The sequence below is a fragment of the Mytilus trossulus genome, chromosome 7 (assembly GCF_036588685.1).
Source record: "Mytilus trossulus isolate FHL-02 chromosome 7, PNRI_Mtr1.1.1.hap1, whole genome shotgun sequence".
Classification (NCBI taxonomy): domain Eukaryota; kingdom Metazoa; phylum Mollusca; class Bivalvia; order Mytilida; family Mytilidae; genus Mytilus; species Mytilus trossulus.
Genome location: NC_086379.1, coordinates 11,473,401 through 11,496,112, shown reverse-complemented (window position 1 = coordinate 11,496,112; position 22,712 = coordinate 11,473,401). Strand labels below are relative to the sequence as shown.

At 33.2% G+C, this 22,712-nt stretch overlaps 3 protein-coding genes across 4 annotated transcripts; 1 reads left to right on the top strand and 2 right to left on the bottom strand.

The window, feature by feature from the left end:
• Window positions 1-2,701: 2,701 nt before the first annotated feature.
• LOC134724635 (PI-actitoxin-Aeq3a-like) lies at window positions 2,702-4,794 on the bottom strand. The gene is made up of 3 exons (XM_063587776.1): window positions 4,655-4,794; window positions 3,337-3,513; window positions 2,702-2,878 (listed from the first exon to the last, which is right to left on the bottom strand). Exons 1-3 carry the CDS (start codon window positions 4,707-4,709, stop codon window positions 2,802-2,804), a joined length of 309 nt encoding a protein of 102 aa, XP_063443846.1. The 5' UTR covers window positions 4,710-4,794; the 3' UTR covers window positions 2,702-2,801.
• Window positions 4,795-7,107: 2,313 nt separating this feature from the next.
• On the top strand, window positions 7,108-12,692 carry LOC134724634 (low-density lipoprotein receptor-like). 2 transcript variants are annotated; one of them, XM_063587774.1, is made up of 4 exons: window positions 7,108-7,369; window positions 9,594-9,704; window positions 10,209-10,345; window positions 12,510-12,692. In XM_063587774.1, the coding sequence occupies exons 1-4, from the start codon at window positions 7,288-7,290 to the stop codon at window positions 12,525-12,527; spliced, it is 348 nt and encodes a 115-aa protein (XP_063443844.1). In that variant the 5' UTR covers window positions 7,108-7,287; the 3' UTR covers window positions 12,528-12,692. The 2 variants fall into 2 exon arrangements, with proteins under 2 accessions (XP_063443844.1, XP_063443845.1); XM_063587775.1 differs by having other exon boundaries at window positions 7,119-7,369; window positions 9,597-9,704.
• Window positions 12,693-17,429: 4,737 nt separating this feature from the next.
• On the bottom strand, window positions 17,430-22,712 carry LOC134726824 (cytochrome P450 3A11-like). Its single transcript, XM_063591232.1, has 12 exons — window positions 22,596-22,712; window positions 22,309-22,405; window positions 21,933-21,985; window positions 21,599-21,695; window positions 21,163-21,359; window positions 20,774-20,922; window positions 20,281-20,408; window positions 19,609-19,830; window positions 19,209-19,297; window positions 18,833-18,973; window positions 18,252-18,414; window positions 17,430-17,864 (listed from the first exon to the last, which is right to left on the bottom strand). The coding sequence occupies exons 1-12, from the start codon at window positions 22,649-22,651 to the stop codon at window positions 17,778-17,780; spliced, it is 1,479 nt and encodes a 492-aa protein (XP_063447302.1). The 5' UTR covers window positions 22,652-22,712; the 3' UTR covers window positions 17,430-17,777.

Genomic DNA, 22,712 nt, shown 5'->3' with positions numbered 1-22,712 from the left:
AGTGGTTGTTGTTTGTTTCTGTATGTCATATTTGTTTTTCGTTCATAATTTTATAAATAATTCAGGCTGTTATATTTCTCGTTTGAATTGTTTAAAACATTGGTCATTTCGGAGCCTCTCATAGCCGACTTTACGGTATAGGTTTTGCTCACTATTGACGGGCGTACGGTGATCTATAGTTGTTGACTTCTTTGGCATTTGGTCTCTTAGTTTGTGGAGAGTCGTTGCGTTACCAATCACACAACATCTTCTTATCTTTATAAAGCTTAAAAAAAGATGATACAAATATCATCAGAAACTGGTATGTTGTAATGTTATAATGTTCAACTCTATAAATCATTAAATATGATGGTCAGATCTAGACATAGTCTATGCTATACTTGATGGGTTACATAGATACATGTACATAAGAAGATGTGGTATGAGTGCCAATGAGACAACTCTCCGTACATATCTTTATTTCAGTTAAAAGATTAAATTTTACAGGAGTCAGTTCGGTACGGGCCATATTAAGTAACAAATATCAAAGCCTATTGTAATGATAGTGAAAATAATAAACTTCTAAATAGAACACTGCACTATAGTGGTAGAAGCTATGCGACTATAATAGATATAACAAGATGTTGTACGAGTGTCAAAGAGACAAGTTTCCATCCAAGTCACAATTTATAAAAGTAAACAAATATAGGTCAGACAAAAGTCTTCGACACGGAGCCTTTGCTCACACCGAACAACTATCTATATGAAAGGGTCTCCACAAATGACTAGTTTGAAACTATTCAAACGGTAAAAACAGCGGTATTATCTATATAAAAAACGAGAAACGAAAAACACCTGTGAACCACATCAAGAAACACCTGTGAACCACATCAAGAAACGTTAACTACTGAACATCAGGTTCCTGACTTAGGACAGGTGTAACAAATGCAACGGATTTAAACGTTTTAATAGGTACCAACCAACCTTCATCCTTACACGAAACAATAGTTTAACATCACAACATAGAAAGACACACTAGGATATATCAATTGAAATATAGATGTTATGTATTGATATATTTCTTCTGTATTGTTAAAATTTGTTAGATATTAAAAGGAAGATTAGTTATGACTAATGAAGTCATCCACTTTAAATAAATGTTATCTTTTTGTACATTTTATCACTATAGTGTCATTAATTTTCTAATTTTGACCTTTCAATCACGACTCAGTATAGTCCGAGATTACTCTGGATAAACAGCCGTCGGACGTCAGAGTAATCTCGGACTATACTGAGTCGTGATTGAAAGGTCATAGTTGATACCAAATCTAAAAACCACGCTGAATTACGTCCATTATTCATACTAGAACACACCCGCGAAATCGCGGGCATTCAGAGCGTAGTTTGAAGTATGTAAAGTGTTGTTGGAAGAATTTTGTAAAATATTGAATGCTGAGATTGAATGACTGGAGAATTTCAGCAAAAGTATCATAAGTCATAGGTTATTGGGGACAGGAAAATGCTTTTTTTTTTTTTTTATCCCTCCTCCTTTATTTCCAATATTCCCATTTTTTAGTTTTCTATCAATTTCGATATGAACATACATTTAGTATGTTATGAACATTCAAATAAGGAGCCTGTAATTCAGTGGTTGTTGTTTGTTTATGTGTTACATATTTGTTTTTCGTTCATTTTTTGTACTTAAATAAGGCCGCTAGTTTTCTGGTTTGAATTGTTTTACATTATCAGTTCGGGGCCTTTTAAAGCTGAGTATGCAGTATGGGCTTTGCTCGTTGTTGAAGGTCGTACGATAACCTATAGTTGTTAATATCTGTGTCATATTAATTGGTCTCTTGTGGAGAGTTGTCTCAACATGGTAATCATACCACATCTTCTTTTTTTTTGTAATCAATGAATTTTGTAAAAGATTTAATGACTGGAGAATTTCAGAAAAGGTATCAAAAGTTCACAAGAATATTTTTAGCGCATATCTGTTTATTATGAAAATTCATTACTATATAAATATACTGTGTTTACTTCAATTCTAGGTTTACTAATCGATCCATAGTGGTCATTGATATAGCATACAGACCCTCTCTATTTAATAAACTCTGTGACTGCCGTGGATAGTAAACTTGAAAATGATAGCAGATAGAATTATGAAAATACACTTTATTCTTTGTATATGTATGTTCAAAGTATACAGAAAAACGCAAACCGGAAGTCTAATCTGACTTAAAATTTCGTCCAATGACGGGACAATATCCGGAAGCCTTTTTTCTCGTTTTTCTCCAAAAATAACTCAATCTGAATAATCATGTGAATGGATGACAAATAGCACTATGCACTGTACCTATAGGACACAGAGGCGTGTTGATTATTTATTGTGGAAAGAAGAGAAGCGACACCCAAAATGAGGTCTTCTCGTTTAATAGTATAGATTTCATCTAGAGATTTTCAAACGGAAAACCTGTCAATGAGTTTTTGAAATAAATGGCGATGAACAATATTATCAGTTTTAATATTTTGTATACATATAGTTAAAAGTAAAAAATGATTTTTTTTCGTTGTTACGTTTTTAATAATTGAATTATGAAAAGTTAGAAAGAAAAAGTTAATCATGAGCGTACATCTGCCCCTTAATTGTAATTATCGTAGTTCAAGTTGCAATAATGTTTTGACAGATAAAATTAAAGGAATGCGGACAAATCACACACATACATGTTGTAAAATGATGAATTTCTTTTATTGTTTTTCAACATTGCAATAACGACAATAACACCATCCTTTTGAATTGAATATCAAAATGATACTGCTTTACTTCACACCGTAATTTTGCTGTTTTTATGGATCAGAGGGACTCCTACACCATTCTTTTCTGCAGGCATCGTTTGGCCACCTGAAAAAAGAACCAGAACTTTTTTTGAAGGAAATAATTCTTGGCAGAATATGAATTTGATGAGACATGCACGTGTACGTTTTTACCGATGAAAACATGCAACGAGTATCTTTAATAGATACATACAGCTTCTATCGAATAGACATGCAACTTTTATCGATACAATGTCATGGATAAAGAAAAACTACAATAATGCATGTTACTTCACAAAGACAATGCTATTCCAAAAAATAATCAGACTTCTTTGGTTACGTGATGAACAAATCTATTGCCGGGTCATTAATGAATTGTATAAAATTTCGGCAAAATTGAAGTTCACTTTATATATGTAGCTAAGCGTAAGGTTCAGACATATAAATAACTTAAAAGTTGCATCATGAACAAACTGGTAAATGTCTTTTCCTAGGATAACTGTTAAACACTGAAAAATATTATAAAATGGAGACTTGAATACTTACAAGTTTTACGACATTCGAAAATAGTCTCAAAATTATTCTGATTCCCTCCACATCCACCGTACGTGAATAGTTCACAATGTGTTGTCAAGCCATTGTAGTAATATCTTGGAAAATGTCCTTTACACTTCCCTGTTTCACTTGGTAAGGAGCAAATGTCAATAATTTTCGGTTCTTGTCCTGAAATGTATAATTATGATTCTTATATAATTGATTGTAAGCTCCTATATAGTCGAAACATTAAACCTGGCTGTGAAACAAAGTTAAAATAAATATTATTTTCATAAACAATAAATCTTTAGAAAGATCAACGATGTATCATTATAATAAGTAAAAGTGTTGTCGAATTTATCTTAAACATTTGACAATGAAACAGTCATGATAGTACACAAACAATTTAAACAAGGAACAATATGTTGAAGTATAACACCCATTTTACGTGCGTACTATCTCCCAATTCCGTGAGAAATACCCAGTCGGACAAAATTAACGAAGTCAGCTTAAGTGTCTTAAAGCACGTGCAAAATCATATGGAGCAGAGAAAAATGTGTAGTATATTAGGGAATGTGTCTATGCAATGTGTTTGTAGTCCAGAAAGTCCATACTACTAATTTTGTCTGCTAGTCTGACAAGTTTCATCCAAAAAAGTGATTTTGAGCTTGAACCGACATTGGTATGAATCGATTGGTTCTATTATTCAACTAATTGCAGTTATTATTCGCCTCTTGTAGATATAAAGGATAATGGTTGTATTTGACAATGGACATTCAATCAAACTATTTGTTTACTTGTGCCGGATATTCAATAGAAATATAAATAATATGTTTGTTTTTTTCCAGTGGCAAGCAAGTTTTGCATTCGATATAGGTGGTACATGTATTAAAAAGGTCTTAATTGTGACTTTTCTAAATGAATAAAAATAGCAGAAATCTTCAGGCTTATAATCATGAATAAACTGAAACTAAATTGACCAAATGCAATATCTATATTTCTATGAAGTACAATGTATTTCCAATTAAAAGTCTGAAAAATTAAGCGATAGCCATATGTATGCGCTATAGTTTATGAATTTATCGTAGCATTCTTTAGTCTATAATGATTGTATAATATAAATAAAACTAACGTTATATGGCTGGTTTTTTTTCAATCTTTAATTAAAATTAAATCTCTCACTCGTTCACTTTTTATTGCTTGGTACGCAGCGACCAAGCATTAAAAATGAGCGAGTGAGAGATTTAATTTTAATTAGATTGTTTTTTTTTATCAAACAAGATTACATCAGACTTAAAATTATGTAAAATAAAATAAATACTAAACTTACCGAAAACACATGCAATGAAAATGCAAACAAGAATACAAAATATACTTCTATTCATTATATACAATGATTATATTTAAGCTAATCATTTAGATGTAGGTGGTATTTATAGTAAACATGCATCTTAATATGTTATAATCACATATAATAATTGTTTTATGTACATTTGTACATGTATTCAGGGAAAAATGTCATGTATAACATAATAGGTAATATATATTATTGCTTATAGGAAATAATTACACTAATGGTCATCATAAAATATGTCACATGTTTTGTTAACCAGTTGTTTGATATAAAACAATGTAATTATGATACCCCACAATAATGATATTTATTTGTAAGGCTAGCCAAATATATTTATCATGCTTTTTCAAATCGAAAAAAAGGTAGCAAACTTAACAAGTATATTTTTTCACTTTTCATTGTGAAATTTTGGTAAAACTTCGACACGAAATTATAGCAAGAGGCAAGAGAGTCGGACATATTCAAAGTTGCCTGAGGTTACTATGACGTCCTACTGCTGTTTAGACAGACAAGCTGGGACGTAGTCCGAGATTACTTTGACGTCAAACGGCTGTTTTGGGTGACAGGCTTTGGACGTTGTACGTAAGAGTAATCACGTGCTCCAAGCTTGGTGGCAAAACAGCCGTTCGACGTCGGAGTAATCTCGGACTAGATTTAAAGATGACATTAGGTCTTTATTTTCGACTTTTCTATAATAATAAGCTAGTATAAATTAATGATCGGGAAATTTTCTATGTTTTTTTTATACATAAACAAGGGCTTGACTATTGCATGTAATTAAATTTTATCTGTGTTTGTTATCGTGCATTAAGTTAAATATGTATTGTATACCATTGAATTGAAAATCGTATTCCGCGATGATATCATTTTGTGATAATAAAAGAATCCCTGTCTCTGATACAATCAATCAAAACTTTACTAACTACTGTTTACAAATTTTCCCAATTACAGGGCCCATAAAGGGCATAAAATCAGATACAAGTGATTTAACCATTTTATAGTGTAATATGATGTGTTGCTGTCAAAGGGTTATGTTGGCAATGTTTTGAAACATTTTTTTGTATACATTAATTAGGCAACTACGTTTTCTCGTTTGGGTTGTTTTAGATTTCGGAGCCTTTTATAGTTGACTGTGTGGTATGGGCTTTACTCATTGTTGAAGGCCCATACGATGGCCTAAAGCTGTTAATTTCTGTGTCATTTCGGTCACTTTTGAAGAGTTGTCGCAATGGCAATCACACTGAAACATCTTCTTTTATATAATGATGCAAAATAGAACTAAAGGTCCGTTACCTTTTGGTCTTCAGAAAGAAAGAAAATTTCGATCCTTTACACATGCGTTATATTCCTATTCATTTGTTTCTGTAGATACACAGTGAATTTTCAATTAAGTATATGTTGACTATACAATTGTGTGTACGGCTTTCCTGAGTCAGCAGTTAACGTACATAAGGGCATTAAACTTGTGAAGGGGTCGTCGGACAATGTCTCTTCAACGACTCCTTCAACACGGTTTACGATGCCTTTATACACACGACGGTTGATATTTGACAAAACTATAATGATACTGAAAAGGTTCATTCCTAGTAATGTGTACTTTCTGTTTGTGTTAATTTTTGTTTCCCCCTTTTAACGGGTTTAATCTCAGTAAAGCTTCAGTGAAAAGACACTAGACTAAGTACGCAATGTCACAATAAAAATTAAAATTTAATCTCGGTCTAAATGGAAACCCAATCATAGCAGTTCTGTAACAGAGAGGGAGGCGGACGATACAAAGGGGATATACAGACACTAAGAGGATATATACATTGTACATACACATAAGATGACAAACTGACAGCACCATAGCAAAAATAAACAAAAATAACCGATAGACAAACGAACAGTTTACATAACATAAAAATACTAAAGACTGAGCAGCACGAACCACACAAATAACCTTAAATGATCTTATGGAAATAAAACATCTTCTTCTTCTTATATAATTTTATTCCAAAAGAGTAAGCAGACCTGTAGCACATGTGAGAACGACGTTGTGTTGATTGTGTAATTACAAAGTCGGTTAAATGTCTTATTCGGTGGTTGTACATTAAAGAAGAGACATTCTGACCAATAAAACAAGTGTTTTTTTTTTGACTTTTTGTACCGATTTCCATTGTTGAAACTTTATTTGATAATGCCCAAACTATATCTACACTTGAACCCAAAGTTCAAGTCCGTCAAAGAACCGTGATGACAAAATATACTAAGCCTCTTTTGAAATCTGATGACAATTTGAATTTACGTATACTATAAGCGGTTTATACTTACTTAATTGATAAAACATAAACCCAATTATCAACTTTTATCTCAAGTTTGCGCTAACCTTTCGGTTAATTTTGAATAAGTTATCTTTTTGTACCAGATTACATACACGAACGTGTAACAATTTATGAAATGGTTTTAAATGTTCAAGAGGTCATTTCCCTCGTTCGGATGATGTTTTTCCCTTTGATCCCGACCTATGAACCCTAAGTGATAATATAAATAAAGAATAATTAATGTAATTGGAAGAATCTACTGTCAAGTTTAGTTTTAACACGTATCCACGGGTTCTTCACAGTCTGAAGATGTTGTCACAGAAAACATCTGGAATGTTGGTTGTGATTTCAATTGTGATAGCTTTCACTGTCACATGTCACGGAAGTGCAGGTAGGAATACTTATTTATTTATTTCCAATTCCAATGATACTAGGAGGCATTCCTTGTAGTTAGCTTATTTTTTTCACTTTTATTTTTATTTTTCATTAGAATTTTATTTTTATGGAACGATTCTCGAGTTTCATTCATGATATTTGTAGGAATCAAGAATCATAGAATGTCTAAATTTAGGTCAAGAACATCAATGTGTAATCAAAAGCGGATCCAGTGGGCCCCCTCTTTTTTGGGAAAATTATGACGTGCTTTTGGTATTCTGTTCAATCTTATATATACTGAATATGACCAAGCAGAGTTTAGCATGAGTCGACGATTATTGACGTAAACCCATCTTTTTTTTTCTCTCTTTTTCATATTTAAGCTGCGTTCATTTGAGATCTGATTCGTTACCGTTGACAATTTTTGTTACTCTTTTCTTAAGACGAATGCTAATGCATTTGTTGAAGTAGTTACATTTTCTTTGGAATAATTGAATCAGCCGGCGTATTTATATATACACGTATTGTATTGTGCATGTAAGGGAATTATTATAACAATACTTTATCCTTACGAATACGCATGTTATTGTAAGCAGACCAAGTATACTGTTTATGTGTCTGTCTTATTTCAAGTTATTTCTTTTCTGCTAAAATTCATCGCTAAATTAAAAAGTGCCCCTACATACGAACAGTACGAACCACCATGCGTTTGATAGAAAAGAGAATGGAAACTCGGGATGTGCCCAAGAAACCACAACCCAACCAAAGAGCAGAAAATGACACACATCATACAATCACTGGTTATATTCAGCAGCATGATCATAACCTTTGCAAGATCAACAAATTTTTTAATATGTTTACGTCACGAGTGCATGATATATATAGGTGAATTGCATTTGTTATCAGTAAAACCGCTTCAATACAAGAGGTTGCTTTTTTTCTCTTTTACTAAAATTTGTTTCGTTAATAAGATCGAAATCGAAAAGATGTAAACATCTGTTGTATGTGAAAGATATAACGTTTTACTGTCAACTATTTTACAAATACCCATAGAACATAATGCTTTTCATACCTGTACCAATTAAAATAGGTCAAAGTACGGCCTTCAACAAGGAGCCTTAGTTCACACCGAATAGCAAGATATAAAGGGCCCCAAAAAACCGTAACCTTTTAAGATTACTTTATTTATGTATTGTATTTTTGTTAAACAAGACACCATGGAACGGAAGAACATGATTTAACTTAAAAAGCAAAAAATAAATAACAGATGTCCATGGAAATTGCAGAGATTAAAATTCAAAGGATATTTTGGTTTTCGTAAAGAAAATGTTAATGTTCGTTTTATTGTTATCAGGTAGTTGGGGGTAAAACTTTTAAGTTGGCCAATGCGTCTCAAAACTTCAATCTTTCAAAGGTATCAACATAAAGTAATTTAAGAAAAAGCAAAGTTTGTGTGATTTCTTATCAAAAGATATGCATTCCTCAATCTTATAACGTACTAGAACACACCCGTGATACCGCGGGTCAGTGACTGAATCTTTCTGTTTGAACCCGTCGAACTGGAACTGTGATTAGTATTCGTTTTGTTATCTTAGAAAGTCTTACTGATTTATAAAATACTACAATAGGTAACAATTTGACAATGGTTGATAGAACTTAGTAGTGTCAACCCTGTGAGTATGAGCCGTGTAAATAGCATAGTCCTAAATACACCGTTTGGTGGTGCCCCTCTCAGATGCGAAACGTACAGATAAGGTATTAGGTAACAGGTGAATATACTATTGATATCGGTATCGGACTCGACACGGAACTTCTTAATTATTGGCAATATTAATTACTCGGAAAACAAAAGGGCCTGAAGTGGTGTAATTTTTAATCTACACCTTTGTACTATGTTATTTATACATAAAGTTGAATTCTTTGCTTTGTCGTTTTTACGTGATGACGGCTGACAAATTGGACCTCGTAATTTTAGTATTATATAAGATAGTACATAAACATATGATGTCCGCCCTCACTGTTCAACGATTTTCGACACTGTCTGAGAATTTTAAGTGTTTTTGGAGTGATAGATAATACATGCTTTGGTAAATGGCAGGTTTGGTCTTATTTTGTTTCTTATATTTTGAGGAATATTTTTCAAAGTTGGTGATTTTTTTAAAATATATTTGTTTTGTTTTGCGCCATTCATCTTTAACGACTAAAGATTTAGATAAGAAATGTTTTCTTTTTACTTGAAGAAGAGTGTGACGAAGATGAATTCAAGTGTCGAAGGGGCGAATGTATTCCAGACGTGTGGAAGTGTGATGGCGAACCGGACTGTAGAAACGGAAAAGATGAAAAGAATTGTCGTAAGGAATCATAATTATCATTTATGTTATCAATCTTCTAATTAACATGTTTTGTCGAACATTGAGACGACATTAAGGATCTAGACAAGTTAAAACTCAAAACAATTGTAAAAATATCACAGAAATATCATTCTACTAAAGGTTTCAGATTGTCATTTCTTGTTCTTCGCTCAGTGTTTGACAACTTGTTCGTTTCATATAATGTTGTGTTTGCTTATGCATAGTTACTGTGGATTAGAAAAACTTCATCGAAGCTAGATCTCGTGTTTTCTGGTCCCTAGTATTTGCTGTGTTTGTTATATTTTGCTGTTTTTTCAAATTTATAGCATTGACCTCAAACTAAATCATTGACCCATTAGACCTATTAGACTAAACTGATTTTAAAATATAAATTAAAAGATAATAAGGGTAATTTAAAATTAATCATGAATCCAAAGGGCACCAAATATTGAAAGTACTTCCAGCTTCACATCTATTTACAAATGTATATTTGTATGCCTACAGCGACAGAGAGATGTGACGAAGACCATCATTTATGCAATGACAATTCACCCAATCGCTGTATCCCAATAGCCTATAGATGTGACAATGACCCTGATTGTGAAGATGGCAGCGATGAGGACCCTGCAATCTGTAGAGCCGTAAGTATATCCCTATAGCCTATAGATGTGACAATGACCCTGACTGTGGTGATGGCAGCGATGAGGACCCTGCAATCTGTAGAGCCGTAAGTATATCCCTATAGCCTATAGATGTGACAATGACCATGGCTGTGAAGATGGCAGCGATGAGGACCCTGCGATCTGTAGAGCGTTACGTATATCCCTATAGCCTATAGATGTGAAAATGACCATGACTGTGAAGATGGGAGTGACAAGGACCCTGCGATCTGTAGAGCCGTAAGTATACCCCTATAGCCTATAGATGTGAAAATGACCATGACTGTGAAGATGGCAGCGATGAGGACCCTGCAATCTGTAGAGCCGTAAGTATATCCCTATAGCCTATGGATGTGACAATGACCATGACTGTGAAGATGGCAGCGATGAGGACCCTGCGATCTGTAGAGCCGTAAGTATATCCCAATAGCCTAGAGATGTGACAATGATCATGACTGTGAAGATGGTAGTGATGAGGACCCTGCAATCTGTAGAGCCGTAAGTATATCCCTATAGCCTATAGATGTGACAATGACCATGACTGTGAAGATGGGAGTGACGAGGACCCTGCGATCTGTAGAGCCGTAAGTATATCCCTATAGCCTATAGATGTGAAAATGACCATGACTGTGAAGATGGCAGCGATGAGGACCCTGCAATATGTAGAGCCGTAAGTATATCCCTATAGCCTATAGATGTTACAATGACCATGCCTGTAAAGATGGGAGTGACGAGGACCCTGCAATCTGTAGAGCCGTAAGTATATCCCTATAGCCTATAGATGTGACAATGACCATGGCTGTGAAGATGGTAGCGACGAGGACCCTGCGATCTGTAGAGCCGTAAGTATATCCCTATAGCCTATAGATGTGACAATGACCATGACTGTGAAGATGGCAGCGACGAGGACACTGCAATCTGCAGAGCCGTAAGTATATCCATTTAGCCTATAGATGTGACCATGACCATGACTGTGGTGATGGCAGCGACGAGGACCCTACAATCTGTGAAGATGGTAGTGACGATCGAGAACCCTACGATATGTAGAGCCGTAAGTATATCCCTATAGCCTATAGAGGTGACAATGACCATGACTGTGAAGATGGCAGCGACGAGGACCCTGCAATCTTTAGAGCCGTAAGTATATCCCTTTACCCTATAGATGTGACAATGACCATGACTGTGAAGATGGCAGCGACGAGGACCCTGCGATCTGTAGAGCCGTAAGTATATCCCTTTACCCTATAGATGTGACAATGACCATGACTGTGGTGATGGCAGCGACGAGGACCCTGCAATCTTTAGAGCCGTAAGTATAGGCCTATAGCCTATAGATGTGACAATGACCATGACTGTGAAGATGGCAGCGACGAGGACCCTGCAATCTTTAGAGCCGTAAGTATATCCCTTTACCCTATAGATGTGACAATGACCATGACTGTGGTGATGGCAGCGACGAGGACCCTACAATCTGTTGAGCCGTAAGTATATCCCTATAGCCTATAGATGTGATAATGACCATGGCTGTGAAGATGGTAGCGATGAGGACCCTGCAATCTGTAGAGCAGTAAGTATATTTTATAAATAATTCTGCTGTTAGCATTGGTGAGGGCCCTGTAATTTGTATAGCCGTAAGTAGTATTAGATACACAATGTGTGCAATGTAGTTTTACCAAAACTTTGGATATATCTGGCATTAAGTTTTCACAGCCTTCAATATTTTTTTCTTTAATGATACCCTTTTTATTGTTATTCAATCATAAATATATGCTCCATTTTAATTGTTAAATAATAAAAACGCATATCTATGGCTATGCGCTGTGGTTTTTTGCGCGTTTTTGGTGCCCATACGGTGACATATAGTTGTTGATATCTATGTCATTTGGTCTCTTGTAGAGAGTTGTATCATTTGCAATCAAACCACATCTTTTGTTATTGTCAGCTTTTTTCTAGCTCATATGTTTTTATCTTTGATATAACAAATTGAAATTAATTTGAAGCAATACTATGTAGAAAAAAATATACAATGACTTATACCATATATCACAATGCCATGGATGTATTTTGTTGGATAATCTTTGAGATTAAGTTGACAATGTCTTGATATTGGTGTTCTGTTTATAAATTTTCCTTATCTATATTTCAGCCAAGACCAAGTGGATGAAAATATACAAAAACTTGCACAGTAACAGAAACTGAGCGTATAGTGTCATTTCACTGTCAGAGATTATCCCGGTAGTTCAAAAAACATTTCTACAATTTAATTTACAAATTTTTCGTTTTTATTGTTATGCATTGTTTATTTCAAATATTAAATTTTTACATTTTCTTTTATCATTTAATGGAATGTTTAACATTATGAAATTAAGGATTTCAAGTAGGAGTTCTGGATGGCATTTTCCCATGAAACTACCAATTAAAGCAATTGTTCTCGAATGGTTGTACACACTTAAAACGAGATTTCGGGAAATGTAGGATAAACTTCACTTGAGGAGACAATGACTACTTTTCCCAACACCCAAACTGACCACACAAAAACTATCTAAAGGGTTTTTATACGGTACTGTGCTCTCGATCACTCACAAGACTGTGCTCAGTACTTGCAGTAATACATTACGTTCGAAAAAAAACAAATCCAGTATTTTGATTGTTAAAGATCAATAATTGGACTCGGAAGGACTAATATTTTCAAAACTGTCTTATAAATCTAGATGATGTTAATGCCCCGACGCGGCGGAGGCTGCATTTCATTTCACTTTTCTGTCAGTTCGGCCGTACGTATAATGTACGTCCCAAAATTATTTTCCATTTTGGTATACTTTACTTTTAGCCTCTACTAAATGAAACTTACTTATACGCAATGGTTGTTACTATTTAGCATTTTGCTGCTTCATTTTCTTTGCTATGATTTTAATGAGAAAAGGACGCATTTTTTTGTTAACCTTAACAAACCAAGAGCTTGTAAAATTCAATGGTTGTCTTGTGTGGCTGTTATTTTTTCTCGTTTGTTGCAACAGGTAAAAGGAACTCTGAGTAATACAAGTCAGAGATTAAGCTAGCTTTAAAACCAGGTTCAACCCACCATTTATTACATATGGGAATGCCTGTACGAAGTCTGAAATATGACAGTTTGATGTGTAATAGCTTATGATTTTGCCATTTCTTAAATAGATATAGGAAGATGTGGTGTAAGTGCCAATGAGACAACTCTCCATCCAAATGACAATTTAAAAAAAAGTAAACCATTACAGGTCAATGTACGGCCTTCAACACGGAGCCTTGGCTCACACCGAACAAGAAGCTATAAAGGGCCCCAAAATTACTAGTGTAAAACCATTCAAACGGGAAAACCAACGGTCTAATCTATATAAAACGAGAAACGAGAAACACGTATATATTACATAAACAAACGACAACTACTGTACATCAGATTCCTGACTTAGGACAGATGCAAACATTTGCAGCGGTATTAAACGTTTTAATGGACCCAAACCTTCTCCCTTTTTCTGAAACAATAGCATAACATCACAACATAGAAAAACACACGATAAAATATCAATTGGCGGACTTAACTCAATCAAAATATTAAAGGACATTGAGTTTTGATTTTTCCTTTGAGTTCGGTATTTTTTTTTTAATTTACGTTTTTTTATATGTTGTACATATTGTCATGTCGGCATCATTTATAGCTTGAAATATTCCTGAATATCGCATGCTATGCAGACAAACATAAAAACCAATTTGCAAGTTTTTTTTTGTTTTTAGAGACGATCGAGACGAGCAACTGGGGAGGTTAAGTGTAAAATGTAAACAAATGCAATGCATTCATTTTTTTCAAATATGTATCCCCTTTCAATAGCCAATTTGTTCACATCGAAACTGCCCTCCGCCTTATTTTTATCTGTAGTTTGACAGTACCTTTTCGAGTTTCAAGTTTAGTGTTGAGCATTGCATCAAGAAAAAGAAAATACATTTATAAAACAAGTCTTTCCAACATATTTATGGGAATTCATTTGAAGATTATTGTGATGTTCGTATATAACAGAAAATGTGTTTTCACATAATTTATACTTGAATATAAAAACCTAGTGCAAGATAAACTACAAATCTTAAAAGGGATAGATATCATCGGATGATCACGAATCTCGGTTCAATGTACAGTAACAATATCATGATCTACCAGCGTGTGTATCAAATCCCAAAAGATGTTTTATTTACTTTTCTTGAATAAATTATCTTTTGGTACTGTCTCTATATAATAATGGCATTGTTCAACCCGACACAAACAGTAAAGTTTTAAATTAATCTATACATCAAATTGCACGCAAAAAGCCCGGGATAATGTAAGTTTATTAACTCTCTAATTTGAATTAAATTAAATAACAAAATAGCTCATCAGTCACAACTCGAATTTCAGATATGTATAATGTATTGGTAGTTCGTCATTCAAAATAAGTTTGAATGTGAAAAAATAAAATGAAAAAGTTCATAATCTAGAATGAATGAAAGACCGATCAGTGTTTGTTGTGACTCAGTTGATAGGACAATGACCCTAAATGTACATAAATATTGCATACAAAATAAGAATGGTTTTATAAATAACTGTTTATAATTATTATAACAAAATAATTACATTAGATGTAAGTTTCATTAAAATACGTTATTCTGATTGGCTAACATGTTATTCCGTAAACAATTGCATCAGACAATAACATTTATCATGCATGATGACACGAGGTCCCACAAAAAAGTGCACAGGTGAATTAAATAAAACTGGATAAAATTCGTGTTTTCATGATTTTAGCTTAAAAAAATGTAATTATAAGTATTGAATACTTCTTTTTGAAACTTTATAGGGTTGTAAAAGCGTTGACCGTGCGTACATTTTTAGAATGAAGCGCTTCCGCGCTTCATACAAAATGTACTTCGGTCAACGCTTTTACCACCCAATAAATTTACAAAAAGAAGCTTTCAATTCTTAATTAAAGATAACGAATCAAATGCGTTAAAATGCACAAACAACTGTCGTAAATTAAGAGAATGATAACCAAAAGGAAAGAGGAATACAGAGAAAGATCCTGGTCCAAAATCAGAGTTATGTACTAAAACACAAATTACCCCTACCCCCACCTCCGCATCATATATACACGCAGGGAACAGATATAATATATTATATGAATATTCTGCTACCCAATTTCCTTAGAACACTCTTTTTAACTCGGAAGGGACTATGGAAGTGTGTCCACATTTGGGCGAACACTCACAAATGTCTAACGATAACATTCCTCTCGTAGTAACGATCTTTTACATCCATAGATTTGTCTTTTCACGAATGTGACCAACCGAATTAGAATTATTACCAGGTTTGTACTAACGTGAGCAACACGACGGGTGTCACAATTGAAGCAGGATCTGCTTACCCTTCCAGAGCACCTGATATCACAGTTTTTTGAAGGGTTCGTGTTGCTAAGTTTTTATTAATCTATGTTGCATGTAATTTGTGTACACAATTGTTTATCTGTTTATATCTGGAAGTGTGTCAACAGTTGGGCGAATAGTGAGGGAGGGTAAGAGGGGTCCTGATCCAGAAATCTCGTGCTTAAAAACATCCGATCCCGGAGTCCCGATAAAGGTCCTATCCCCCCTCCACCGTGTATAAAAGCATAAACAGGATTCTACACGTACCACTACAGATACAGATACAGAACAAGTAAAAACACAAAAATACTGAACTCTGAGGAAATTTCAAAAAGGATAGTCCAAAATCAAAAGGCAAAATCAAAAGTCCTAACATATCAAACGAATGGATAACAAGTGTCATATTCCTGACTTGGTACAGGCATTTTCTAATGTAGAAAATGGTGGATTGAACCAATAGTCACAAACATGAATCTGTCTTTAACTGTTAGTTCTTCTCGATGTAACGATCTTTTACGTCCATAGCTTTCCCCTTTTCACGGATGTGACCCACCGAATTACTATATAAGTAGACTTATTACGGGGTTTGTACTATAATGAGCAACACGACGGATGCCACATGTGGAGCAGTATTTGCTTACCCTTCCAGAGCACCTAGGATCACCCATTGTTTGGAAGGGTTTGTGTTGCTTAGTCTTTATTTTTCTATGTTGTAATTTGTGTACAATTTTGTGTCGGTCTTTTTTCTTGTTTTAAGCCGTGGTATTGTCAGTTTATTTTCGATTGATGAGTTTGACTGTCCTTATGGTATCTTTCGTCCTTCTTTTTTAGAAATCCAAATTTGATCATTCCTGAAGTTAAATACTTAAAAAAATGCTTCGGATGCACAAAATTTATAAAGTATTATAATCATGTTCTGGCACTTGGTCAATATACTGGTGGTGAACTACTATAATAGTAGTTCCGGGGGATATCATTAGATCAATAGTCAGTGCTTAGGTATTGACATCTTGATTTTTTTGGTTTTGGCGTTCCTAATGATGCAATTACATACATGAAAAGCGTTTAGAACGGATCAAATTTAGTAAGTGTTATTTTCATTTTTACTCAGCTGTTGACAATCCACCATCATTTTCAAATTAAGCCGAAAAATGTTGTGGTTAAGGATAGAAAGGATCATATCTGGGCAGTTGATTAACAGTGTAGTCGGCTAAGCAAAGTTTGCGGGATAATAAAATGCGAAACAATGCAAGAGAGAAACGGTCTGATTAATGCTAAAAAAATAAACGCAAGACAGTTAATGGCAAACCATTAGACTACAGAGTCCTGATTCAGGACAGGAAAACAATAAACCCTCTCCTTATAAACCTAGACAGTGACGAAACAGAAAAATGCAAAAACAAACTGTCAAAATCAGTTGAAAAGGGATTGACTCATCAGACCGGTACATTACAACATCAACACACTTACATGAAATGACGTTAAAGCTATTTTCAAAAATATTTATTTTTCAAATAATTATTTATAATAAATAACCACACAATAATTTAAATGTCTACAAAATTTTGTTCGTAATAGTATACACAGTATACTAGTATATATCAAATTATATTATAATGTTAATGAAATATACATATTCTGACTTATATTCAGTCTTTCGATCGGTCATATACATGAGATTCTATATAAATATTGCACTGTTAAATTTTATCACAGTCTTGTTTAAATAAAGTTTCTTTCTTTCAAGTCTCTTTTTATCTCAATAAGTGACTTCGCTGGAATATTTCACTCAACGTTTGTCTATTTTTGTCATTATCATCTATTTTCTTTGTCGGGTTCTTTGGTGTATCTAATCCATTTTGTTGTCTGTTTCTTTGTTGTCTGGCGATTTATTGTCTCTGATTCAGATCCAGATTTCTTAGCACATATTGGATACAGCAAGGGTATCAAATTGACGTTCACATTCTAAGAGTAGAAAGCTGACGGTAATGACTTTTCAGAAAACTTGTTCTTTAGGTACTATTTTGACAAACACACCATCTTTAGGAACAATAGCACCACGGCACTCAAGCTCCAGTTCCTCCTAGAATAAGAAAGAGATACAGATACATTAATTTATATTCTTTAAAATGACCTGACATAGTAAATTGTTTAAATTTAAGTAATAGTGAATTACAAGGACTTACATGTATAATAATAGATGTTACTTTGCATATTGAAATTATTGTAAATTTTAATTAAACTACAGAGAAAATTAATCCAAGAAAAGCGCTTCAAACGCACAAAAGTTATAGAGTAGTGTTTTCTTTTATAGCTTTTTGTTGTGTCTCATCCGGTAAACTGTTTGCATTCCCTGGTAATATCATCACATCTCAATAGTCAGTGCTATGGTACTTTTCCCCAAGCAACGAAAAATTGTATCAACAAAAAGAAATGACAGTTTTAAGTATGAAAATTAAAATCAATTTACCTTTGTTTCAGGAGATTGTTCAAATCTATATTTTTGTAAGACTCTGACAATTGCAATTTTTGTTTCCAGCATGGCGAATCTAGCCCCAATGCAACTTCGTGGACCAGCTCCAAATGGAATGAAGGAAAATGGTATTATTTTGTCTTTGTTTGTAGAAGAAAATCTAAAAAAACGAAAAACATATTGTTATTGATCATTCAATTGATAAATCAATTACAAAAAATGATATCAAAAATGGTTTTCAAACAAGTTAGTTATATACATTGCTAATTTGGCGATATTCATGAGATTGAAATTCTATACAATTCTAAAGGTTTAGTATACTAATATATATTGAATCACAGTCTCGACACGATGATCTTAAAATTGAGCATTTCACACGGCACATCTTTTCTTAAAATCTTTATACCAAAGAGAATCAAAAGCGAATTAGTAACCCACATTTCCAGGGCATGCAATTTCAATAAAAGAAACTGTATCTGTTCAATAACAGATTATATGAATGAAAAATAAAAAAAAACTATCAATTGCGATCAATTTAATATTTTTAATCTGCATGTAGCTTAAAATGCAAGTCTTACCTTTCTGGGTCGAATTTCTTTGCATCCTCCCATAATTCAGTATCGTGATGAAGTCCCCACACATCTACTTGGACGTTCATTCCAGCAGGAATTTTCACGTTTCCATAAACACAGTCCCTGGCAGCTTTTCTTGTTACAATTCTGCAAAATGTTAAAAAATACATATAAATATCTTGTTTGCATATTGTTTAATTTAATTAACTTATTGAAGATTATGAAAATTATTTGTTGTGTTTAAAACCTGAATCGTTTATACTTCATTCTTAGTTCTTCTCTTTGCTGTTCAATCTTTTTTCAATATATTTTTTAGGGAAGAATCAATTAATTATCTAAAATAAAAGTTTTCAAAACTTAAAGAAATTTAACTTATACTTACAGCGACGCAGTTGGATATAAGCGACAAACTTCATCAAACACCATGTTGAAATATGGCATGTAGGACAGGGAATCATAGGTTATCTCCTCCTAAAAAAGAATAAAAATTGAAAATAATTAAAAAAGCCCTCATAAAAATTAAGTAATAATGATAATCCAACAATCAAAACTAGTTTTTCTATGACGATTTTATTTTCTGGTGCTTGATTATATTCTTGTAGTGGATTTTCAGTCGTTCTTTGCCATATTTGTTTCTCTAATTCTTTTTTATATCAAAGTAGTTTTCAGTAAACAGATTTCATTTTAATGCATTGATTTGGATTTTTTTATTCCCAAATTCACCAATTCAATTGAAAAGATTTAAAGAAACAATTTGATTCTTAAAACAAAAAATATCTCACCTTTCCAATTTTATTGAGTATTTCGTCTGATAGTCGTGACTGTACATCTGGATGTCGTGCCAACAAATGAGTAAGGAAAGCTAGCACTGCACTGGTAGTTTCGTATCCAGCCAATAGGAACGTCAGACTTTGTGCTACAATTTCCCTCTCCGACATTGGTTTCTTTCCTTTTTTGTCTACAAACAGCATTTGATGCACCAAATCAGTTGCATTATTACCTGCCTGTAAAAAGAAATATCTTGGTAAATTATAAAAGTATAACATGGTCCTTTCTTAGTTTTAATTATGATCTCATACAGGATATGCCGAAAAGTTGAATCATGAACAACAAATAGTGACGGTCGAATTGGTTAAAAGTCCATTTCGATTTTGTTCATTTCATTTTAAATGAATTAATTCTAAAAAGGAATCCTCTGATAATTTTCATTGCTTTTAGTAAAACGATTCCCTCAAAAAAAGTTTCTATTTCTTCGTATTGGTCAATATATTGACGCTATAATAAAGGCATGTAAAGTTTAGTTTTGTTCCCGATAGCATTAATTTTCATCGAATTGCTTAAACTCTACACATATTGTTCACATTGCTTTTCTGATAGTAAGTTGTTAAGACTCTCAATTATATTCTAAGAATCAATCGATCATATCTATTTAATGGTTGAAATCATTCTCTTACCCCCATATTCTTCCTGATATTGATTACTTCTGTCAATTGCTTTCTTAGCCATTCTACTGGATTTGATCCCAACAGTAACACAACTCTCTTCAAGGCAAATATAAAGTGCTGAACAAATGGTACTGCCACTGAAAAGTCAAAATGAAACTTTTTGAAATTTACTTCAACAGATATAACTATCGGTAAATGTGATGCATACGAGTAACTATGCGTCAACCGTGACTACGATCTTGTCAATATACGTTCTCATGTTGCAAACACAAGTTGTTTACATTACTTAAAATTTTAAACTTGCATTAATTAAAGTTAGTGCTTTTTTATACTTATTAAAAATATTGACTCTTTCAATACTATCGATGTATTTATTCAAAATAACTTGAAATATGATTCACAAATAAAATTGATATAATTGTAATAGGATTCCAGTAATCTGACAGAAGTCCATTTAAGCGTTGGTCATCTGGTATAATGTATTAAATAAAATAGTACTTACTAACTAAAGGCAAAATGAATGTTTTACTGATGTAACTGAACAAGGTTCTAATGTTAATCAGGAACGGGTCATTGGAGTCTATCTGGGCATTGGTTTGTAGTCCAAAAGCGCATCGTCCAATAACATCAAGGGTCAAGCATTGGAATAAACTGAAAAAAAATAACGTAAAATAAACACTAAATGTTAAAACATCAGTATGAAAGAGGCACACATAAAATTATTAGTCGATAGCGTGTTTAAATAAAGAAATTAATATGGAAACAGCAAATCTTGAAATTTTAATTGTTTCTCATGTTAAGGTTGGAAAAAAAGAAAGAGATTTTAAAGAACAAACCAACTTGCTGCTGAAAGAAGCAACATACTCTTACATTGTAAAAATATTTACTTACTCATACATATCTATTGAAACGTCCTTCTTATTTTCAAGATTATCCATCAGGTGGTCAACTCTATCTGACATTGTGCTGTACATCTGTTTCAATTTTCCTGAGCTGAAAACAGGTGTCAGCAATGACCGGCTTCGCTTCCATTGGCTGCCGTTTTCCAGAAAGAGGCCCAGACTTTTTCTTGGTGCAAGAGGGAATTGCTGCAAAAGAAAACATAAAGATATATTTCCTTCTCTGTCCTGGTATTGTACATTAATTTAGTAAAATAAATCTTTGTTTTTACAATGTTTAAGTTATCTTACTTGTTATGAGCTTGATTGCTCCTTGGTATACTAAAGAAATTGAAACAGTTAACTGCATTGACATAAATTTCGTTTTATTACATAGGAATCATGTTGAATTGCATTTTTTAAAATCACTAAATAAATTGTTAAATTACCTTTCGATGGCTAAAATTCTGAAAGTCTTTCACTAGAACTTGTTTAACTATTTCAGGATCAGATACAGAAAGAACAGGAGTATATCCTTCAAAATACCTAAAAAAAAAAATATACAAAAATTATACGTGTGTCTTTTAAATATAGAAACAATCTATGCAAAGTTATCTACTCTCAATTCTAAAAAACAAAAGATATAACCTCAAAATACATTTTAACAAAGTTGATTAATTTGAAAAAAAGTAAACCAAATATTCCCATGAAAATAAAATCTGTTTACCCACGATTAGAAATTCAGTTCTTATGGAACAATTTTATATAATATCTGAAACTTACCCAAATACTCGTCCGTACTGACTTCTCCATTCCATAATGGCTTGGAACTGTCCCTAAAATATTAAATAACAATTGTTAAGCTTATTTGAAAAATTCTCAGGTATATCATTTTAATTAAAAAAAATCACTTCAATAGTCCAAATGTATTTTTTTCATAAAAAGTACCCAGATAAGTTAGACATGAAGGATAAAGTGTATAAATCCATGACACATATATCAAAAGAAGATGTGGTATGAGTGCCAATGAGACAACTGTCCACAAGAGACCAAAAGACACAGAAAGTAAGCTTAAACATACGAAAAGCAAAGGACCAGCGCTTTTACTGATATTCTTCATTTTAAAGTCACAGTGAGGTGTTACATAAATAAGACCTACCTTTCTCAAAATTTCAGCTAGATTTCCACAGAGCCAGCTTGGTTTTGGTCCAGGAATTCCTAATCGATCAAATACACCATAATGTCTTTTTAGATGCCTGGAAAAGAAAAGAAAACTTTAAGGATAGAAAATTGATGATTATAAAGTTGTACTCCTGTATATATATATAATTGCACGTTTAAAGATAGTGTAATACCAATCAAACAGTCGAAATTCTGTGAAAAAATATTAAATGTTATAGTCTTAGAATACACGAAGATACTGCAAATTAAGGGGAAGACTCTTACCTGTTAACAGCAAACACCACAAGAGCCAACACACACAAAACAACATTGAGCTCCATAAAGTTCTCCAAAACGAACTTCCCTAAATATTTTTCTGTTGGAAGAATTTTCTGTAAGTTT

What these genes read in the sequence shown, in the direction of transcription:
- LOC134724635 (XM_063587776.1), bottom strand. Translation starts at nt 4,709, where the DNA reads ATGAATAGAAGTATATTTTGTATTCTTGTTTGCATTTTCATTGCATGT. An exon ending in TTTCATTGCATGTGTTTTCG is followed by an intron (nt 3,514 to 4,654) that starts GTAAGTTTAGTA and finishes TATACATTTCAG; the next exon opens with GACAAGAACCGAAAATTATT. An exon ending in TTTCGAATGTCGTAAAACTT is followed by an intron (nt 2,879 to 3,336) that starts GTAAGTATTCAA and finishes TTCTTTTTTCAG; the next exon opens with GTGGCCAAACGATGCCTGCA.
- LOC134724634 (XM_063587774.1), top strand. Translation starts at nt 7,288, where the DNA reads ATGTTGTCACAGAAAACATCTGGAATGTTGGTTGTGATTTCAATTGTG. An exon ending in CACATGTCACGGAAGTGCAG is followed by an intron (nt 7,370 to 9,593) that starts GTAGGAATACTT and finishes TTTTACTTGAAG; the next exon opens with AAGAGTGTGACGAAGATGAA. An exon ending in AAAAGATGAAAAGAATTGTC is followed by an intron (nt 9,705 to 10,208) that starts GTAAGGAATCAT and finishes GTATGCCTACAG; the next exon opens with CGACAGAGAGATGTGACGAA.
- LOC134726824 (XM_063591232.1), bottom strand. Translation starts at nt 22,651, where the DNA reads ATGGAGCTCAATGTTGTTTTGTGTGTGTTGGCTCTTGTGGTGTTTGCT. An exon ending in TAGCTGAAATTTTGAGAAAG is followed by an intron (nt 21,986 to 22,308) that starts GTAGGTCTTATT and finishes TTAATATTTTAG; the next exon opens with GGACAGTTCCAAGCCATTAT. An exon ending in ATATCAGGAAGAATATGGGG is followed by an intron (nt 19,831 to 20,280) that starts GTAAGAGAATGA and finishes TTCTTTTTACAG; the next exon opens with GCAGGTAATAATGCAACTGA.